We start from the raw sequence: 16,189 nt of genomic DNA, 5'->3' as shown, positions 1-16,189 counted from the left end.
CTTCATGGAGTAAGCAAAACAAAATTTAATTAATTCATTTAATTTATATCCTTCTTGATCCTGGACATAAAAGCAATCCAAGATGAAGCAATAACTTGAACCTTTGAACTCCAATAAATGTTAATTTTCAAAGTCAATAATCATAGAATAGAATCATAGAATCATAGAATGGCTAGAGTTGGAAAGGACCTTAAAGATCATCTAGTTCCAACCCCCCTGCCATGGGCAGGGACACCTCTCACTAGAGCAGGTTGCTTAAAGCCCCATCCAGCCTGGCCTTGAACACTTCCAGGGATGGGGCATCCACAACTTCCCTGGGCAACCTGTTCCAGTGCCTCACCACCCTCACTGTAAAGAATTTCTTCCTTATATCTAATCTAAATCTCTTCTCTTCCAATTTAAAACCATTGCCCCTTGTCCTGTCACCACTCTTCCTGACAAAGAGTCCCTCTTCAGCTCTTCTGTAGGCTCCCTTCAGGTATTGATAGGCTGTTATAAGGTCTCCCCGGAGCCTTCTCTTCTCCAGGCTGAACAACCCCAGCTCTCTCAGTCTGTCTTCATAGGAGAGGTGCTCCATCCCTCTGATCATCCTCGTGGCCCTCCGCTGGACCCGTTCCAACAGGTCCATGTCCTTTCTGTGTTGAGGACTCCAAAGCTGGACACAGTACTCCAGGAGGGGTCTCACGAGCGCAGAGTAGAGGGGCAGAATCACCTCGCGAGACCTGCTGGCCACACTTCTCCTGATGCAGCCCAGGACACGGTTGGCTCTCTGGGCTGCCAGTGCACACTGCCTGCTCATGTTGAGCTTCTCATCCATAAGCACTCCCAAGTCCTTCTCCTCGGGGCTGCTCTCCAGCCATTCTCCACCCAACTTGTATTTGTGCCTGGGGTTGCCACGTCCCAGGTGCAGGACCCTGCACTTGGCTTGGTTGAACTTCATGCAATTTGCACGAGCCCACCTCTCCAGCCTGTCTAGGTCCCTCTGGATGGCATCCCTTCCCTCCAGCGTGTCAACTGCGCCACCGAGCTTGGTGTCATCAGCAAACTTGCTGAGGGTGCACTCTATCCCACTGTCCATGTCACCGACAAAGATGTTAAACAGTACTGGTCCCAGTACCGACCCCTGCGGAACACCACTCGTTACTGGCCGCCACCTGGACATTGAGCCATTGATTGTAACCCTTTGGATGCGGCCATCCAGCCAGTTCCCTATCCACCGAGTGGTCCATCCATCGAATCCATGAGTTTCCAATTTTGAGACCAGGATGTCGTGCGGGACAGTGTCAAATGCTTTGCATAAGTCCAGGTAAATGACGTCAGTCGCTCTGCCCTTGTCTACCAAGTCTGTGGCAGTATTGTAAAAGGCCACCAAATTTGTCAGGCACGATTTGCCCTTGGTGAAGCCATGTTGGCTGTCTCCAATCACCTCTTTATTCTCCATGTGCCTTAGCAAGGATTTCAGGAGGATCTGCTCCATGATCTTGCCAGGCACAGAGGTGAGACTGACAGGCCTGTAGTTTCCCGGGTCTTCTTTGTTTCCTTTTTTGAATATTGGAGTTATGTTCCCTTTTTTCCAGTCAGTGGGAACTTCACCAGACTGCCACGATTTCTCAAATATGATGGAGAGGGGCTTAGCAACTTCGTCCGCCAGTTCTCTCAGGACCCGTGGATGGATTTCATCAGGTCCCATGGACTTATGCACCTTCAGGTTCTTTAAGAGGTCTCGAACCTCGTCTTCTTGTACTGTGGGTGCTTCTTCATTCCCAGAGCCCCTGTTCTTGCCCTCCGTGACTTGGGCAGTGTGGTTAGGGCCCTTGCCAGTGAAGACTGAGGCAAAGAAGTCATTCAGTAGCTCAGCCTTATCCACATCCTGGGTGACCAGGTCTCCCGTTTCCTTCCGGAGGGGACCCACAGCTTCCCTCGTCTTATTTTTATCCCTGATATATCTATAGAAGTTCTTCTTGTTATTTTTCACATCCCTGGCTAGATTTAGTTCTGCCTGGGCTTTCGCTTGCCTGATCAGGTTTCTGGTGACTCGGACAGCTTCTCTGTATTCTTCCCAGTCTACCTTTCCCTGCTTCCACCCTCTATAGGCCTCCTTTTTGGTCCTGAGTTTGTCCAGCAGTTCCTTGTTCATCCACGCCGGCCTACTGGCTATTTTGCCCGATTTCTTCTTTTTTGGGATGCACCTCTCCTGAGCTTGGAGGAGGCAATCCTTAAATACCACCCAGCTTTTTTGGGCCCCTCTCCCTTCCAGTTCTTTTTCCCACGCTACCTTACCAATCAGATCTCTCAGGAGATCAAAGTCTGCTCTTTTGAAGTCCAGGGTAGCCAGCTTGCTGCGCACCCTCCTTGCTGCCTTATGAATCTTGAATTCTATCATCTCATGGTCACTGCAGCCGAGGCTACCCTTGAACATAATAAATTCTTCCCTGGGACAGTGGCAGAGAGGAGGAGGTCTGGATGGGCTGAATGCCCGTTGTCCCGGCTGCTGCCGGAGCACTGAAGGACAAACCCCATCCACTCAAATTATAACCCGAGTTAAAGCAGATGACTCACATCCCACAGACGAAGCCTGTGGGTAGCACACTCCAGTCCTTCATTCTGCTCTTCAGCAGCCTAACGGGGACATGTGGCCTTGGGCTCTGAGCAACACAGCTCTTGCCACAACATGTTTACGCTACCGTTAAAACCACTATGTTTTTCTCCTGTCGTCCCTCTCTCCTCTTCGCTCCAGCAGCAGCCCAGGCAGTCACGGACTCTGTGCAGCCCCACCGCCTTTCGGGGTTTTCCAGCCAGGAGTCTGAGGGAAAATACACGGTTCTTTTCCCAGCACCCAGCGGAGAGGGCACCCTGCCCCACGGGAGCCCCACACCCGGCACACAGGGATGCAGGACAGCCCCCAGAACACAGCCCCGCAGGGTACCCCACTGGCAGGCAACGCAAACCCCTTTCCACTCATCGATACATTCATTCCCAACACCTGCCCAAACAGCTCCATCCCCAAATAGAATCATAGAACTGTCTGGGTTGGAAGGGACCTTTAAGATTATCCAGTCCAACCATCAACCTAACTCTGATAAAAACCATCACTAACCAAGGTCTCTAAGCTCTATGTCAACCCGGCTTTTGAATCCCTCCAGGGATGGTGCCTCAACCCCTTCCCTGGGCAGCCCATTCCAAGGCTTAAGAACCCTTTCTGTGTAAACATTTTCCCCAATATCCATCCTAAACCTGCCCTGGAGCAACTTGAGGCCGTTCCCTCTTGTCCCATCACCTGTGACTTGGGAGAAGAGACCGACCCCCCCGGCTACACTCTCCTTTCAGGGAGTTGGAGAGAGTGAGAAGGTCTCCCCTTAATAAGGGAGACCTAATTATGCTTAATAATCGCACAGAGACATCATTTTAGCTAAAGGAAACGTCTGCCTTCCTAACTCAGGAGAGATGGACTTACTGCTAACCGGGAAGAATTTTTTTAAGGGCTGATGATATTTCACTGGTAGGGGAGGCTGGGTGGAGGGCAATGAGCAACAACAGAGATGATCCGAAAGGTCCCTTCCAACCGAGGCAATTCTGTGACTCTGTATAAAGCTGCCTCCTGAAGTTTCTTTCGAGTATTCCAAAAGCCTAACCCTTCTCTAGTTCCCACCCTCCTGTGAAATAAAGCAGTGCTAAAGCTGGGGTCTGTGTGACCACAACCCCTGCCTCTGTGCCATCAGAAAAACAAACCCAACACCTTTGTCACTGCTGATAATTGGTTATTAACAAGGAACAGGAACTTTTGTTTGCCACACGCGCCTGGGTGCATATGCACATGGTAAGTATTGCCACAGCAGCTTTAATCTGCCCAACACTGCTAATTATAGCACTGGCTGCGGCAGCGACCTCAGCACGTTGGGAGTCACCAAGCAAAAATCCCATATTCACACCATGGGGTTTCTGTTTCCATCTTCACCCGGGCCAACGCACACACACCAACCTACGCCCCACCTTAAGGCAGAAATACCGCTTTTCTGCCATGTTCCCAGGCCTGACATGGGGTCTGCGCCAAACGTAGCCGTGATGCAGAGGGGGAAGCAGCTGGGGAGGAGGGAGATTTAAATCACAGTCACTTCGAGCGAAACATGGAAAGCCTTTCCCTTCCGGAGCGGCGTTCGGGAGCTGCAGCCTCCCCGGCTGCCCTGACAAAGCCCAGAGCGCCGTCTCATTCCCAGCCAGCCAAACTCATCAAAGAGGCTCTGGGGCATGAGGTAATCATCTTCCAGTTCATGTCACTACATAATTATTTTGTTAGGAGCCGAGCAGCCTGGGCAGAACCAAAACTCTTTGGCGTTGCAGTGAATTTCCCCGCTGTTGCAAGCCTTTCCCATGTTCTCAGAGACTACCAAGCCGCGATCAATCCCCTGGAGCTCTGCTCAGCTACGCCCAGGGGTGGCTTCCCATGGGCTTGAGCCAGAGCCACAGGCAAAATATTTCCTTGATGCCAAATTGCTGAAATCCACCATGTTTTTCCATCCACTTGATTATATTTATACTTTAATAATACTTTTCTATAACTTGATTGTATTATAGTTATATTTAATCCTACAGCAGTCTCAGGTTTATGAAGGGTTAACCGGTGCCCAACAGCCAGCCAGTGGCACTGCTCGGAAAATTTTACTCATGTGTGGTGTGTCACACTTCCACACGATTTACACGTGGCCTCAGTTGAGTCCGCCGTCCCCAGAAACGGCAACCTTTGTCACCCTCCTTCGGCACATCCCCGCAAGGGAGCCCTTCAGTTATTAAATATTACAGGTAACTGTCTCCCGGCAGCAGCAGGGGGTTTGGAAAGGAGCCTGGAGCTGCTACACCCCCTGCAGAAGGCATCACAGACCACAAAAGGCCTCCCCCTGACTCATCACATCCCCTCTGGGCAGCCGCAGAGGAACCCGTGCGGTTGCCATGGGCCACAGAGGGCAAGGACTGGGGTCCCCAGGGCCACCAGGGATCAGCTAAAGCCACCTCCCCACCGGGAGCCGTGCCCGGGCTGCAGGGGGAGGCAGGGAAAAGCCAGTGGACCATTCTAGACTCATCTTGAGGAAAGTTAAAAAACAAACACCCAAAAAAACTCCCCGCAGAAGTGACGTGATCCTTCAAGAAAAAACGTCCTTCCTCATCGCTCACAAAATCATTTCTCTCACAGAATTCCTGAAGCTCATACTGTATTCATTCAATAAATACTCCATTGAGGAAATGTATGGAAATACTGTGGAAACAGACGCCACATTGTCCTGCCTCCTTTTCCTCAGTCCTTGGCATTGAGGACAGCCCAGCAGAAGAGGAACCGAAGGCAACGTGGTAGGGACAGCACTGGGAAACTAAGTCCTCGTTTAAACATACGTTGCCACCATGCCATTTGTTGGAGTTTTGTTATCAGCAAAGCAAATAGGAAGAAAACTCTACGGAGCCAAATACACGCATCTTTTTTTAGACTTCTGGAAAGCTGCACAAACGATGGCATCTGACATTCCTCCCGTTGCGTGGGCCTGACTCAAACCCAGGAACGGAGGCTGCCCCTTCCTGAGCTGACACCACCCACCACAAGGACCAGACCTAAATGTCTCAGCTTCCACTCCCGAAAAAGGACAGAGGTTCCAGAAAAATGACTGTACGGCTTGGCACAGGGACCCAGAGCTTGTGCCAGTGTAAGTCAGGACAGCAGCGCTCCGGTCTCTAATGCATTGACACAAACTCGGGTCTTGACTCCATACTCTCTCTCATGTGACAGGTATCGCTGCAAACTCCTCGCTTAACCATTTCCACCGACATTCTCGCTCCTTCTTAGTCCTCTGTGAGAACAGGAAAATATAGCTGGAATCCCTTTGGATTGACTCACTAAAAAGATGCCACGTCTTTCTTCTGGCAGCCCCGCTCGCATATCCGTGCTTAGAAAATGTTTACAGAAAAGCATAATCTCTGCAGCGGTAAATGGAGTTATTTTCTACCACGGAGTCTATTTGAAAAACTCATTTTAGCATCAGAGAAATTAAAAAATATTGTTCTTCAACGTCCTTCCAGAGTTTTCATCCTATCTGAAACATATACCATTTTGTGGTTTTTAAAAAGAAAAAAAAGAAGGGAGTGGCCAATAGCCAGGGCACCACAACTTTAGAGGACAGGAGAAAGGCAACATGCAAAGATGTTTTTGTGATTAAAGCCATGTTTTACCCAAATCTGCAGTCGCTAGCAGGTTCTAGCTTCAGTCTGCAATGCAGAGGGCAGGGATATTTTCCTAACAACCAGGACAATTCATGACCAAAAAAACCCCAACCCTTTTCCATCTAAATCCAAAGGGTTTCCCCAGTCTGCTTTTACCCCACAATCAGGAGAGCGGTAGAAACCCGACCATAGAAGGCACAAACAGAAGACTCCTGGCCAGGACAGACCAGACACAGATTTATGGAGGGCATGAAGAGGAGGAGAGCTGTCCTTCCTCCCCTCTGCCCTCACCATGGCATTCCTGCTGTATGTCTGCTCCACGTGGCAGAGGAGTGGCGGCACCTCCTTGAGTGTCCCTGTTTTAGCCTTTCTTCTCCTGTCAGCACTGCCGGCTCCACCCCTGAGGGAACCACCATCTCCCACCCCCAGACACACGCTGCCGATGCCGGGTGCCCCTTCCCCTGACCTGCCACATCCACAGTACCTTCCACAAGCCAACACCAACCTTCCTGCAGACCGGCCCTTCTATTTTCCTTTTAGACCTAGGTCATAATCCAGACATTTAATTCTCCACTCAGTCTTCTGAGGTAAAACACCCAACTGTAGGGGTTCTGCTGCTATCGCCACCATCACCTGAGTGCTCGGAGAGCAGCCGAGAACACAGCACTGCAAACTCCTGGTGATTTATCTGAGACCCTGCAACACTGGGGAGGAAAACAAAATCATAGAATCATAGAGTTGTCTAGGTTGGAAAGGACCTTTAAGATCATCAAGTCCAACCATCCACCTAATTCCAATAAAAACCATCACTAAACCATGTCTCTAAGCACTATGCCTACCCATCTTTTAAATACCTCCAGGGATGGTGCCTCAACCACTTCCCTGGGCAGCCCATTCCAAGGCTTAAGAACCCTTTCAGTGTAAACACTTTTCCTAATATCCAATCTGAACCTCCCCTGGAGCAACCTGAGGCCGTTTCCTCTTGTCCCATCGCCTGTGACTTGGGAGAAGAGACCGACCCCCCCCGGCTACACCCTCCTTTCAGGGAGTTGTAGAGAGCGAGAAGGTCTGCCCTCAGCCTCCTTTTCTCCAGGCTGAACACCCCCAGCTCCCTCAGCCGCTCCTTACAAGACTTCACCGTCTTATGTGAAGAGTGACGCCAGAAAATGGCTTCACATTTCTAAAACCAAATCATCTCTTTAACCAGAGACCTTCTGACAGTGTCCAGCAACTGCTGTCCCCGGCGCTTAAACACTAGCTTAAACACAAGCACAGGCTCTTGTCAGCCTTCCCCAAGACCAGGGTCTAGGAGCCATCCACGGACTTTTCGTCACGCACATGACATTATGGCTGCCCACCATACCCAAAGAGCTCTGCCCCCGAGACTACACATGTGCAGCTGTTGGCTGTAAGACAGGTGTAAACTTTCTTGAGAAGAGTCGTCTTCTTTCTCTGTAGAGCCGCCTTCTCTACAGAGAAAACTTTCTTGACGTCAGAACTGCTCTATGAAACTCTGCAGACTGTTCAGAATAATCTCAGACTTAAGCCTTTTACTCAACTAAATGGGAAATTGGGAAATTCATGTCACTCACCCCGTTTTCCCTTGGTGGCCATACCCAAACACACAAACTCCCAGGCATCTCCACATCCTGCTTTCAAGGCACTCTTGGCCATTGTTATTATCCATTCTGATGTCCATGAAATAAACACAGACAAAGCCACGATCACTGCAATTTAAAGCAGCTGCAGTTTTTATTCCAACTTTAAACATCAGGAAATCATACTGGGACAACATGTGGCTCAGCCTGTCTGTGCCAGAGATTGGGCGGTATTAATGTCACCTTCATCGCATCAGTTGCTGCCACTGGAGCAAAAATTCCAAAGTCAAGTCACCTCTCCAGCTCCTTCACTGCAAATAAAACATTCAGGAACTATTTAAGTTTTCTCTTAGAGGGAGTGAAAAAAGAAGGTTTGTTTGCATAGTGGTTTTCTTCTATTTTCTGGAACGCACTCGGAGTCTGTGACGGCAAAGCCACAAAGCTTTTCCCAGATCACAAATTAATTTAGGTATATAAAAATATTACCAGGAACTTCCTTCATTGGTAAATAAAGGTAATATAATTCCCAAACCATACAAAATAAGCACCTGGACCTCACAGCTCCAGGGAGCTGGAGAACTGGGGGAGAAAGGGTCCGTCACATGTTTTCTACACACATATATTTTTGGCCGGCAGTGAATCTCGGTGACCATCATCACTTCTTGCCACGTGCTCCTCAGGCTCTGTAACCCCAACCTCAGCTCTGCCTTCACAAGTCAGGGGTAGCAGAGCACGGGACCCACCAACGCCACCAGTGCAGAGAGTCGCAAGAGTCTCGTGAGAAGAGAATTCACCTGTGTATGACTGGAGACCCCTGAATTCCCCAACTGCCTCCTGCCTCTGTGGGTGCTTATAAACCCCCAACACATCAGCGTGGGTCTCTTTCTAATTAGACACCACTAAGGACATCACCTGAGACCCATCTGCAGACCCACTGTTAGCTCCCACCCCTTTCTCTTCAAAGCTACCTTTTATATATATATATATATATAACCAGGCGCACAGCACACTTCTCCGGACACTTCACTCCAGTTCCTCCCATCTCTCCTGAGATTCTTCCCAGAACGTAGAAGAGACTCCCAGGGTCAAACCACAAGTCTGTTCAGCCCAAGCGCCCGTCTCCAGCGATGGTCAAGGCCCAACATCTGAACAGACCAAGTACTGGGCACTCGTGTACCCTTCCCAGCCCACACAATCTGAGCCTTGGGGCTTGAAAAGCCAAAATTAATGCCTTTGCATTGGACCAGCCCTTGATGGACTTTTATCTCATGAATTTGTGCAATCATATTTTCCATCCACACCTGGGACATGGAGTTCCACAAGTTATTTCCATCTCATGTGAAGGCCCACCTTCTTCTGTCTGGTTTGAACTTGTCTCCTGAGAGATCTCCAATCTTTCCCTCCGCTCTCCCTGGAATCTCTCCAGCGCCCCAAATCAGCGTTCCCCAGGATGCCTACCTGGGGCTGTGAAGATTACCGGAATGCTTTCTCACTGCTTACAGAAAATGTTTCTGTGTATACATTCGAGTACAGCATCTGCCTTCTTCTTCAAGCACCACAGTATTACTTACAAGATTTCACCTTTTTGTATCTTTAAACCATCACCCACCCCCTCACACCCCCCCTTTCCTGCAGGACTGCTGCCTCTCTTTGTTCCCCACCCAGTAAATGAGTAAATCTCTCGTCCCTATACAAGAGCAGAGCTCTGAAGCTGCCCTGGTGAATCACACTCCTTTTTTCCCCCTATTAATTTCCTGTATTGCCAAAACGAGTTCAAACTCTAATCCTCCCTCCCAGCATCCCTGCCTCCCCTTCGCTAATCCAATAAGTGTTCTCCCTTTTTCATCCGCGTCCGTCCTGCTGAACAGTACAGTTTCAGGGCAACCCATTTCCAGTTTGAGAGTGAACCACTTAGAGCTACTTTGTGGAGATTACTTTCCATCCAGCCACAAAGGCATTTAATCAGAGCTCCCTGCTGTCCCCGCTGGCTCGTCAGAGTGCCACACCAGACCATCAAAAGCCTTACTAAAGGCAAAACAGAACCATATCCTGCTGCTTCTCCACCTACAGTCCCTGCCAGCCCGTGGTGGAACACATTTTATTTGCAGGTTTTCAGCCTTCCAGAACCTCTCCCTTCACTCATGCTCTCCAAGCTCCACCAGCAGTTTTAAAATTATTTCAGTCAATGCTCTAAATATTTTACAGGCAATTTTATCAACATCTACTTTCCAAAAGCACTCTTTAGCCTGTCCCTCCCCTTTTGTTGCCTTAATTCTTAACCCTTTTTTTCCCATGGCAGTCCATCGATCCTCCTATTGAAGACTGAACCCCTGCTGCCCCCAGCATTGCTGGCCAATGCCCCTCTCATCACAGCCAGTAGCATGGCACACCCCTCGCTGGCTTTCTCGCTGTCAATATGAGACTTAAAAATCATGCCTTGTTACTCTTCAGATTCCTTCCCGCTCATGGTTTGGTCTTGCCAGTTTTGTCCTTTTTCCACCCATGCTACTCCTGTAAGCTCAACCTTTGTCATCTGATCGCATTTTCACTTTATACACATAGTTTTCCTTTATTCTGTTGGGTTTTGGCCAGTGATAAGATCGTGTTTAGTTACTTTATTTCTTACCCTTCTGCTACGTCAGGGTAACGTGTACTTATCCCTTTAATATGAATCCCTCAAGAGCTTTCTCCGTTTGCTTCCCTTCCTTCTGGTTTCTGATAACATCTTACCTCCCAATTCCTGTTGTTTATTGGCATCATATTTTTTTTCACCAAATTCAGAGTCTTTACTTTGTTTTTCTCTCTCCCCCCTTTCCTGAAAGCTGTAAGGCCCCTCCAGTTCACAGCAGCAGCAGGGAACCCCACACTGGTGTATGTAATATCCCCTCCTTTGTAAAAGCAGCCCCACTGCCACCATTTCTGCTACGAGTGAGGTGTTGGAGCGTGTCCAGAAAAGGGCAACTGAGCTGGTGAGGGGTCTGGAAATCAAGGAGAAGAGTCTGGAGAACTTCTGAGGAGTGGCTGAGGGAGCTGAGGGTGTTCAGCCTGGAGAAAAGGAGGCTGAGGGGAGACCTTCTCGCTCTCTATAGCTCCCTGAAAGGAGGGTGTAGCCAGGGGGGGTCGGTCTCTTCTCCCAAGGAACAGGCGATGGGACAAGAGGAAACAGCCTCAAGTTGCTCCAGGGGAGGTTCAGATTGGATATTAGGAAAAATGTTTATACTGAAAGGGTTCTTAAGCCTTGGAATGGGCTGCCCAGGGAAGGGGTTGAGGCACCATCCCTGGAGGGATTTAAAAGCCAGGTTGACATAGAGCTTAGAGACATGGGTTAGTGATGGGTTTTATCAGAGTTAGGTTGATGGTTGGACTAGATGATCTGAAAGATCCCTTCCAACCCAGACAGTTCTATGATTCTAAGATTCTGGAATAAGGTATGCAGAGGCAACTCAAGGTTAGCAAAAGGGACCGGCGTACTCAGGCCGTTCATTCCCATTTAGCTGTTACTGAAACACGTTACTAAAACAGAAAGCTGTTACTAAACACGCCTTCTGGAAAAAGCAGGTTTTCCGCTGTCTGTATGGATGATCACTGCATGTCAGAGCTTGACAGACATTCTCACAAACTCTCTCATGTTTCGCAAATCCTACCTGAGCATTTACCACGCTCTCGCTCATTACCTCTGTTAACAACTAACGTTTACTCCTCTCTGGAAGTACAGAAAAGCAATGCAAAGTCATAAATGCATACAAGTATCTCGCAGGGAACGCAAGCTACGCATGCTCTTGTAAACCAGATTCTTCAGTTCACAAAGCAGTTCTCGCTCACCATGCCTTAAACATGTTATGGTGTACCTTAAACACCAAAATCTCTAACTAAATCTCATCTTTAAGAATTAAAAGCGTTCACACAGTTGGGTAAATGACACCTTATTACACGTGAAAGCTTTTCTTAAAACTGATTAGATGCTACTTACTCCTTCCAAATCATTCTAGCACCAGCAAGGAAAAGGGACTTTTGAGAAGCTCTGGCCGTTAAGGTGTAAGGTTCCTCACACACTGGCACACACTGCAGTCTCTGGGTAGCAAACCCTGTAGGACCGCACTTCTTGCCAATTCAGACTACACCTTTAGTTATCAAGGACTGGATAACAACGCATGGCAAGAGTCACCCTTCACTGTAATCACTGAGAATCAAGCCACCCATGCATAAAATTTAACTTTCCTGTCTTTTTTGTTGCTGCTGTTGCTGACCCAGAAAACCCAACAGCTCAGATTGCACATGAGCCATTGTCACCTTCCGCAGCCACTTCCAATCAGGGTGAGGATCTCCCCGACACTGCATCCCCACAGAAAATGTGTCAAGGCTCGATTCGGGGCACAGACACAGCTTCACTTCGAGCTTTGTGTGTTTCTGGAGTTGGCTGCAGACAACGGCAACCTGTTCCCTCCTGGTGACGCACTGCGTTTTATTTTTTTTTGGTTGTACTTGCTCACACGCAGTTTACCTGGAGCAGCAACATCCTGCCTGCAGACGTTCAGTGCATCTCTTTTCACTACATTTAATCTAATTCATTTAATTTCTGTACCAAAACATTGGTCTTAAACAGCATCCCTTGCTGCAGTACATTCGGATCCTGGAATATTGAGCGAAGCACTTGTTTAGATGCGTGGGCACGCACGCTTCTTCCCTCACTCCAAAGAAGACAAACTAGCCAGTTATTGATAAATGTTTCTTTCCCTCTGCGATATGAAAGGCGCGATACAGGTGTGACCCAACCTCCACGGCTAAAGCCTTTCTCTAGTGGACAGTTTCCCAAGAATCACCCAGATATCAAAATTCCCCTGCCAGTAACATTAAACCAGTGCATGTTTTATCACCCACCAGAGGGCAAGCACTCGATTTCTTATATAAAGCAAGAGTTATGTTATATAAAGAAAAAATAACTGTGTCTCCAACCTAACAAGCTCCTATTACGGAGCTAACTGAGAAATTTGGAGCAGTCCATGGACTATACCGAGCTGAGCTGGAGAACCAGAGCCCATCCTTCACTTCAGGGAACTGCACAGCCCTTTGCCAGCCGGGTAGGTAACGGCTCTGACGCTCAGACGCTGGGCTGCACTAACAGAACCCGTGTCCTCAGCCTGCCCTCTGTCCCCGGCACCCAAATCCCCGGCTCTGCACCCATCTCAGTCTCACCGGCACAAACATTTGCAAACCCAACCAGGGAACCCGTCTGCCTAAAAAAAACACTCAGCAAAAATAAAAACTTTGTTTTTCAGTTGGATCAGTTTCTCAAAGCAGTTAATCCCTTGCTTTTGCTGTCCTCATGCAAGGAAAAATACAGAACATAATTGAGCCAGCTTAGGCAACAGGGCCGCTGAATGTGCGGCCTCCCCAGGGCAGGCAGTTCCAGCTCCCTGGATATCAACAGCTTCAGCTACACCCTGCTCCTCTCTTAATGCTTATTCCGCACAGACACACGGTAATAAAAGTCATCAAACTCCTGTGCAGCACAGGAACAGTAATACCACTGTATCAGCCCCTCCATGTAACCTAACGGGCCCAAGTGACAGATAAAGCAATGTTTTCTGGGCACTAATATATGCAGCAATGATGTCATTTAAAGATTTTGTGTGCCCGGAGATATGTTTGGGGTTTTTCCTTCAGCTGCAACAGCTGCCCTGAAGAAAACCTCCCCCAGTTCTTCCTTCTCATTCTTAGACCAACACAGCTACAACAATTCTGCTACATGTTTTATCTTGAGGTTGTTTTGTTCTTCAGTGAAGAATTTAGAGCTTTAGAGTCTTATTCTGACAAATTCTGCTTTCTCTCCGAGTAACTATTCACAACTGACCACTCCTGTAGCACCTTCAGACACTCGCCTTCAACACTGCACCCTCTGTCACAGAGCAGCTCCCTCGCTGCTGGCCCGCATCGCTTTTGCTTATGTATTTGTTCACAGAGAGAAAATAAATAACAAATAAATGCTCAGATGATCAGCACCCTTTTTTTTTCCTGTTCCATTTATCAAGTAAAACAGCTCAGAAAATTCAAATGTATGTTTAAAAGACAGGAAAAAAGATTAAAAATCAACAAGAAATCCATGCACTTCAAGTATAGTATATTCTGATAGCATTTCTCCTTTTCTCTCCCTGTATCCAGCCTGACAGAGTATCCATACCTGTTCCTGGACTCCCCCCACTCCCTCCGACTTAAGGAACTCCCAGTGCCAAGCATCGTCCTGTGTGCTGTGATACAGACCTCCACACACCTTCCCGTGCCTGGAACTACCAGTTGCTGGTCTGTTTTATAATGTTGGGAAGGACAACAGACAGGTTGAAACTCAGGCAAGGCTCACTGAACTTCATGTTAAGCAGAAGAGAAGCAGGAAATAGAAGTCAGTATGGATAGTGGAAGAAAAGGAGAGGGACTCTATCAGGGACCGTAGTGATAGGACGAGGGGTAAGGGCTTTAAACTGAAAGAGGGGAGATTGAGATTAGATCTGGGGAAGAAGTTCTTTGCTGTGAGGGTGGTGAGAGCCTGGCCCAGGTTGCCCAGAGAAGCTGTGGCTGCCCCATCCCTGGAGGGGTTCAAGGCCAGGTTGGACGGGTCTTGGAGCAACCTGGTCTGGTGGGAGGTGTCCCTGCCCAGGGCAGGGGGTGGCACTGGGTGGGCTTTAAAGGTCCCTTCCAACCCCAACTATTCTATGATTCTAGGACAGCACCTCTCCCGCTATTTTTCTGGTGGCCCCGCAGCATTGACTGACTCCTGGTACTTCCTGGCTCCTCAGAAACCCCGCAGCCATCACATTTGCTACTGTCCGATCATTTTCAGAGTTTACAACACGGTAACACCCCCATGCACTCACTCGGGATCCCGCTCAGCCACACACCTGCACGCAGAGCCAGCAGAGTACAGGATTTTCCCGTAAGTGACTCCTTCTTGGGAAAATAAAGTTCCTATTTTAGTACTGTTTACAGGCTGTGATATTTTGAGAGCAACACAATATTTGTGGGGGGAGACAAATCTAAATCCTCCCGGGCCAGCTCCATTCTCTTACCTTTCTCGAAGACCATTTCCCTGCTCAAGATGGTCTGGTTGTCCCTGACCACTTCTCCCCTCACGGTGACCTGCGCCGGGCTGTCCGGCAGCAGGGCTACCCCAACGCTCAGGTTTGCTCCGGGCCTGATGTTCCAAGGAACTGCCACCAGGAACGTCGGTCTGGAAAATCCAAAGGGGCAGAGGGAGAAAGGGCAGGGAGTGAGAGAGAATCCAAAAAAAAAAAAAAAAAAAAAAAAAAAAAGTAACAAGGTAGGATGCAAGTTACAAAGCTCTTCCCTTGCGCTGCGCTGGGGAGGCTGGAAGTGATGCTCGCCCGCCGGGGGCTACCCAGCGCCCCCCGGCTCAGCCGGCCGGGGGAAGGCAGCCCCGCTCCGCCCGGGGACCCGCCGGGGAAGCCCCGCTCAGCGTCCGTGCCGGGCGGGGAGGGGATGCGCGGCGCCCCGCGGACCCGCCCGCCCCCGGCCCGGCGTACCCGGCCGCCGCGGAGCTGCAGAGGAGGAGGAGGAGGAGGAGGAGGAGGAGGAAGGGGACGCCGCCGAGGGTCCGCGCCATGGCGCTCCGCGTCCGCCGCTGTGCGCAGGGCCGGGAGCGGGGCCGGGAGCGGGGCCGGGAGCGGGAGGCGCCTCGTCGGGCGGGGGAGGGAGGGAAGGGAGAGGCCGCCGCTGCCCCAGCGCCAGGAGAGCTCCGCGGGGGCGTTCCCGGGGCCGGCCCGGGGCGGGGGTGGGAGAACCGGGGCGGGGGGGGCGGCCAAGCAGCGAGATACACACGCATCCGCAGCCGTATCCATCTCTGCCCCCCCGACACCCCGCGCCTCGGGGCCGATGCGGCCGGGGAGCAGGGGGGATTCTCGGAGAACTCAACGTCCTACAAAACCCACCCCCCGGGAGGAACGTTCTCCGCCCGTAGCGCGGGGCGCGGCGGGGTCTGATCCCGGGAACAGAGCTGGGAGAGGCTCGGGGAGTCCCCCCGGGTCCCCCCTGGCAGGGGGCTGGGGCTCGGGGGCGAGCCGGGAAGGGGTCTGCCTCTGAACGGGGAGAATGGTGCTGGCGGAAATTCGAGGAGCCTTGTAGCTGCTTGAGCGTGAACCGATTGGTAACGTGGCTCCGGACTGTCCTCTGTGCCCAGCATCTGTAAAATAAGGTCATACGTGTGCATCTTAACCACTTTCAGACGCCAAAAAGTGCCCTGGAGCAGCCCGGGTGAGATTCTGCCCCTTTAGCCGGTCCGTTGTAACTGTGCAGACTGGACACATCTAATGATGATTTGACTCATCTGAATTCTTTCATCCCTGCACGAGTCTCATACGTTTAGAAATTCCACCCAGTTCTTG

The 16,189-nt window shown here is 50.0% G+C and overlaps 1 protein-coding gene across 1 annotated transcript in view; it reads right to left on the bottom strand.

The window, feature by feature from the left end:
* Window positions 1-15,411, bottom strand: part of CD109 (CD109 molecule) — a 66,140-nt gene extending 50,729 nt beyond the window's left edge. Inside the window, exons 1-2 of the mRNA XM_074150576.1 lie at window positions 15,332-15,411; window positions 14,858-15,018 (exon numbers count right to left, since the gene is read on the bottom strand). Of these exons, the coding sequence (XP_074006677.1) occupies window positions 14,858-15,018; window positions 15,332-15,411 (241 nt within the window). The remainder of the gene's footprint in view (window positions 1-14,857; window positions 15,019-15,331) is intronic.
* Between the last annotated feature and the right edge of the window lie 778 nt (window positions 15,412-16,189).

This window comes from Numenius arquata, chromosome 7, assembly GCF_964106895.1.
Source record: "Numenius arquata chromosome 7, bNumArq3.hap1.1, whole genome shotgun sequence".
Taxonomy (NCBI): domain Eukaryota; kingdom Metazoa; phylum Chordata; class Aves; order Charadriiformes; family Scolopacidae; genus Numenius; species Numenius arquata.
Note: the sequence above shows the minus strand (reverse complement) of the source record. Positions and strands in the feature narration are given on the sequence as shown.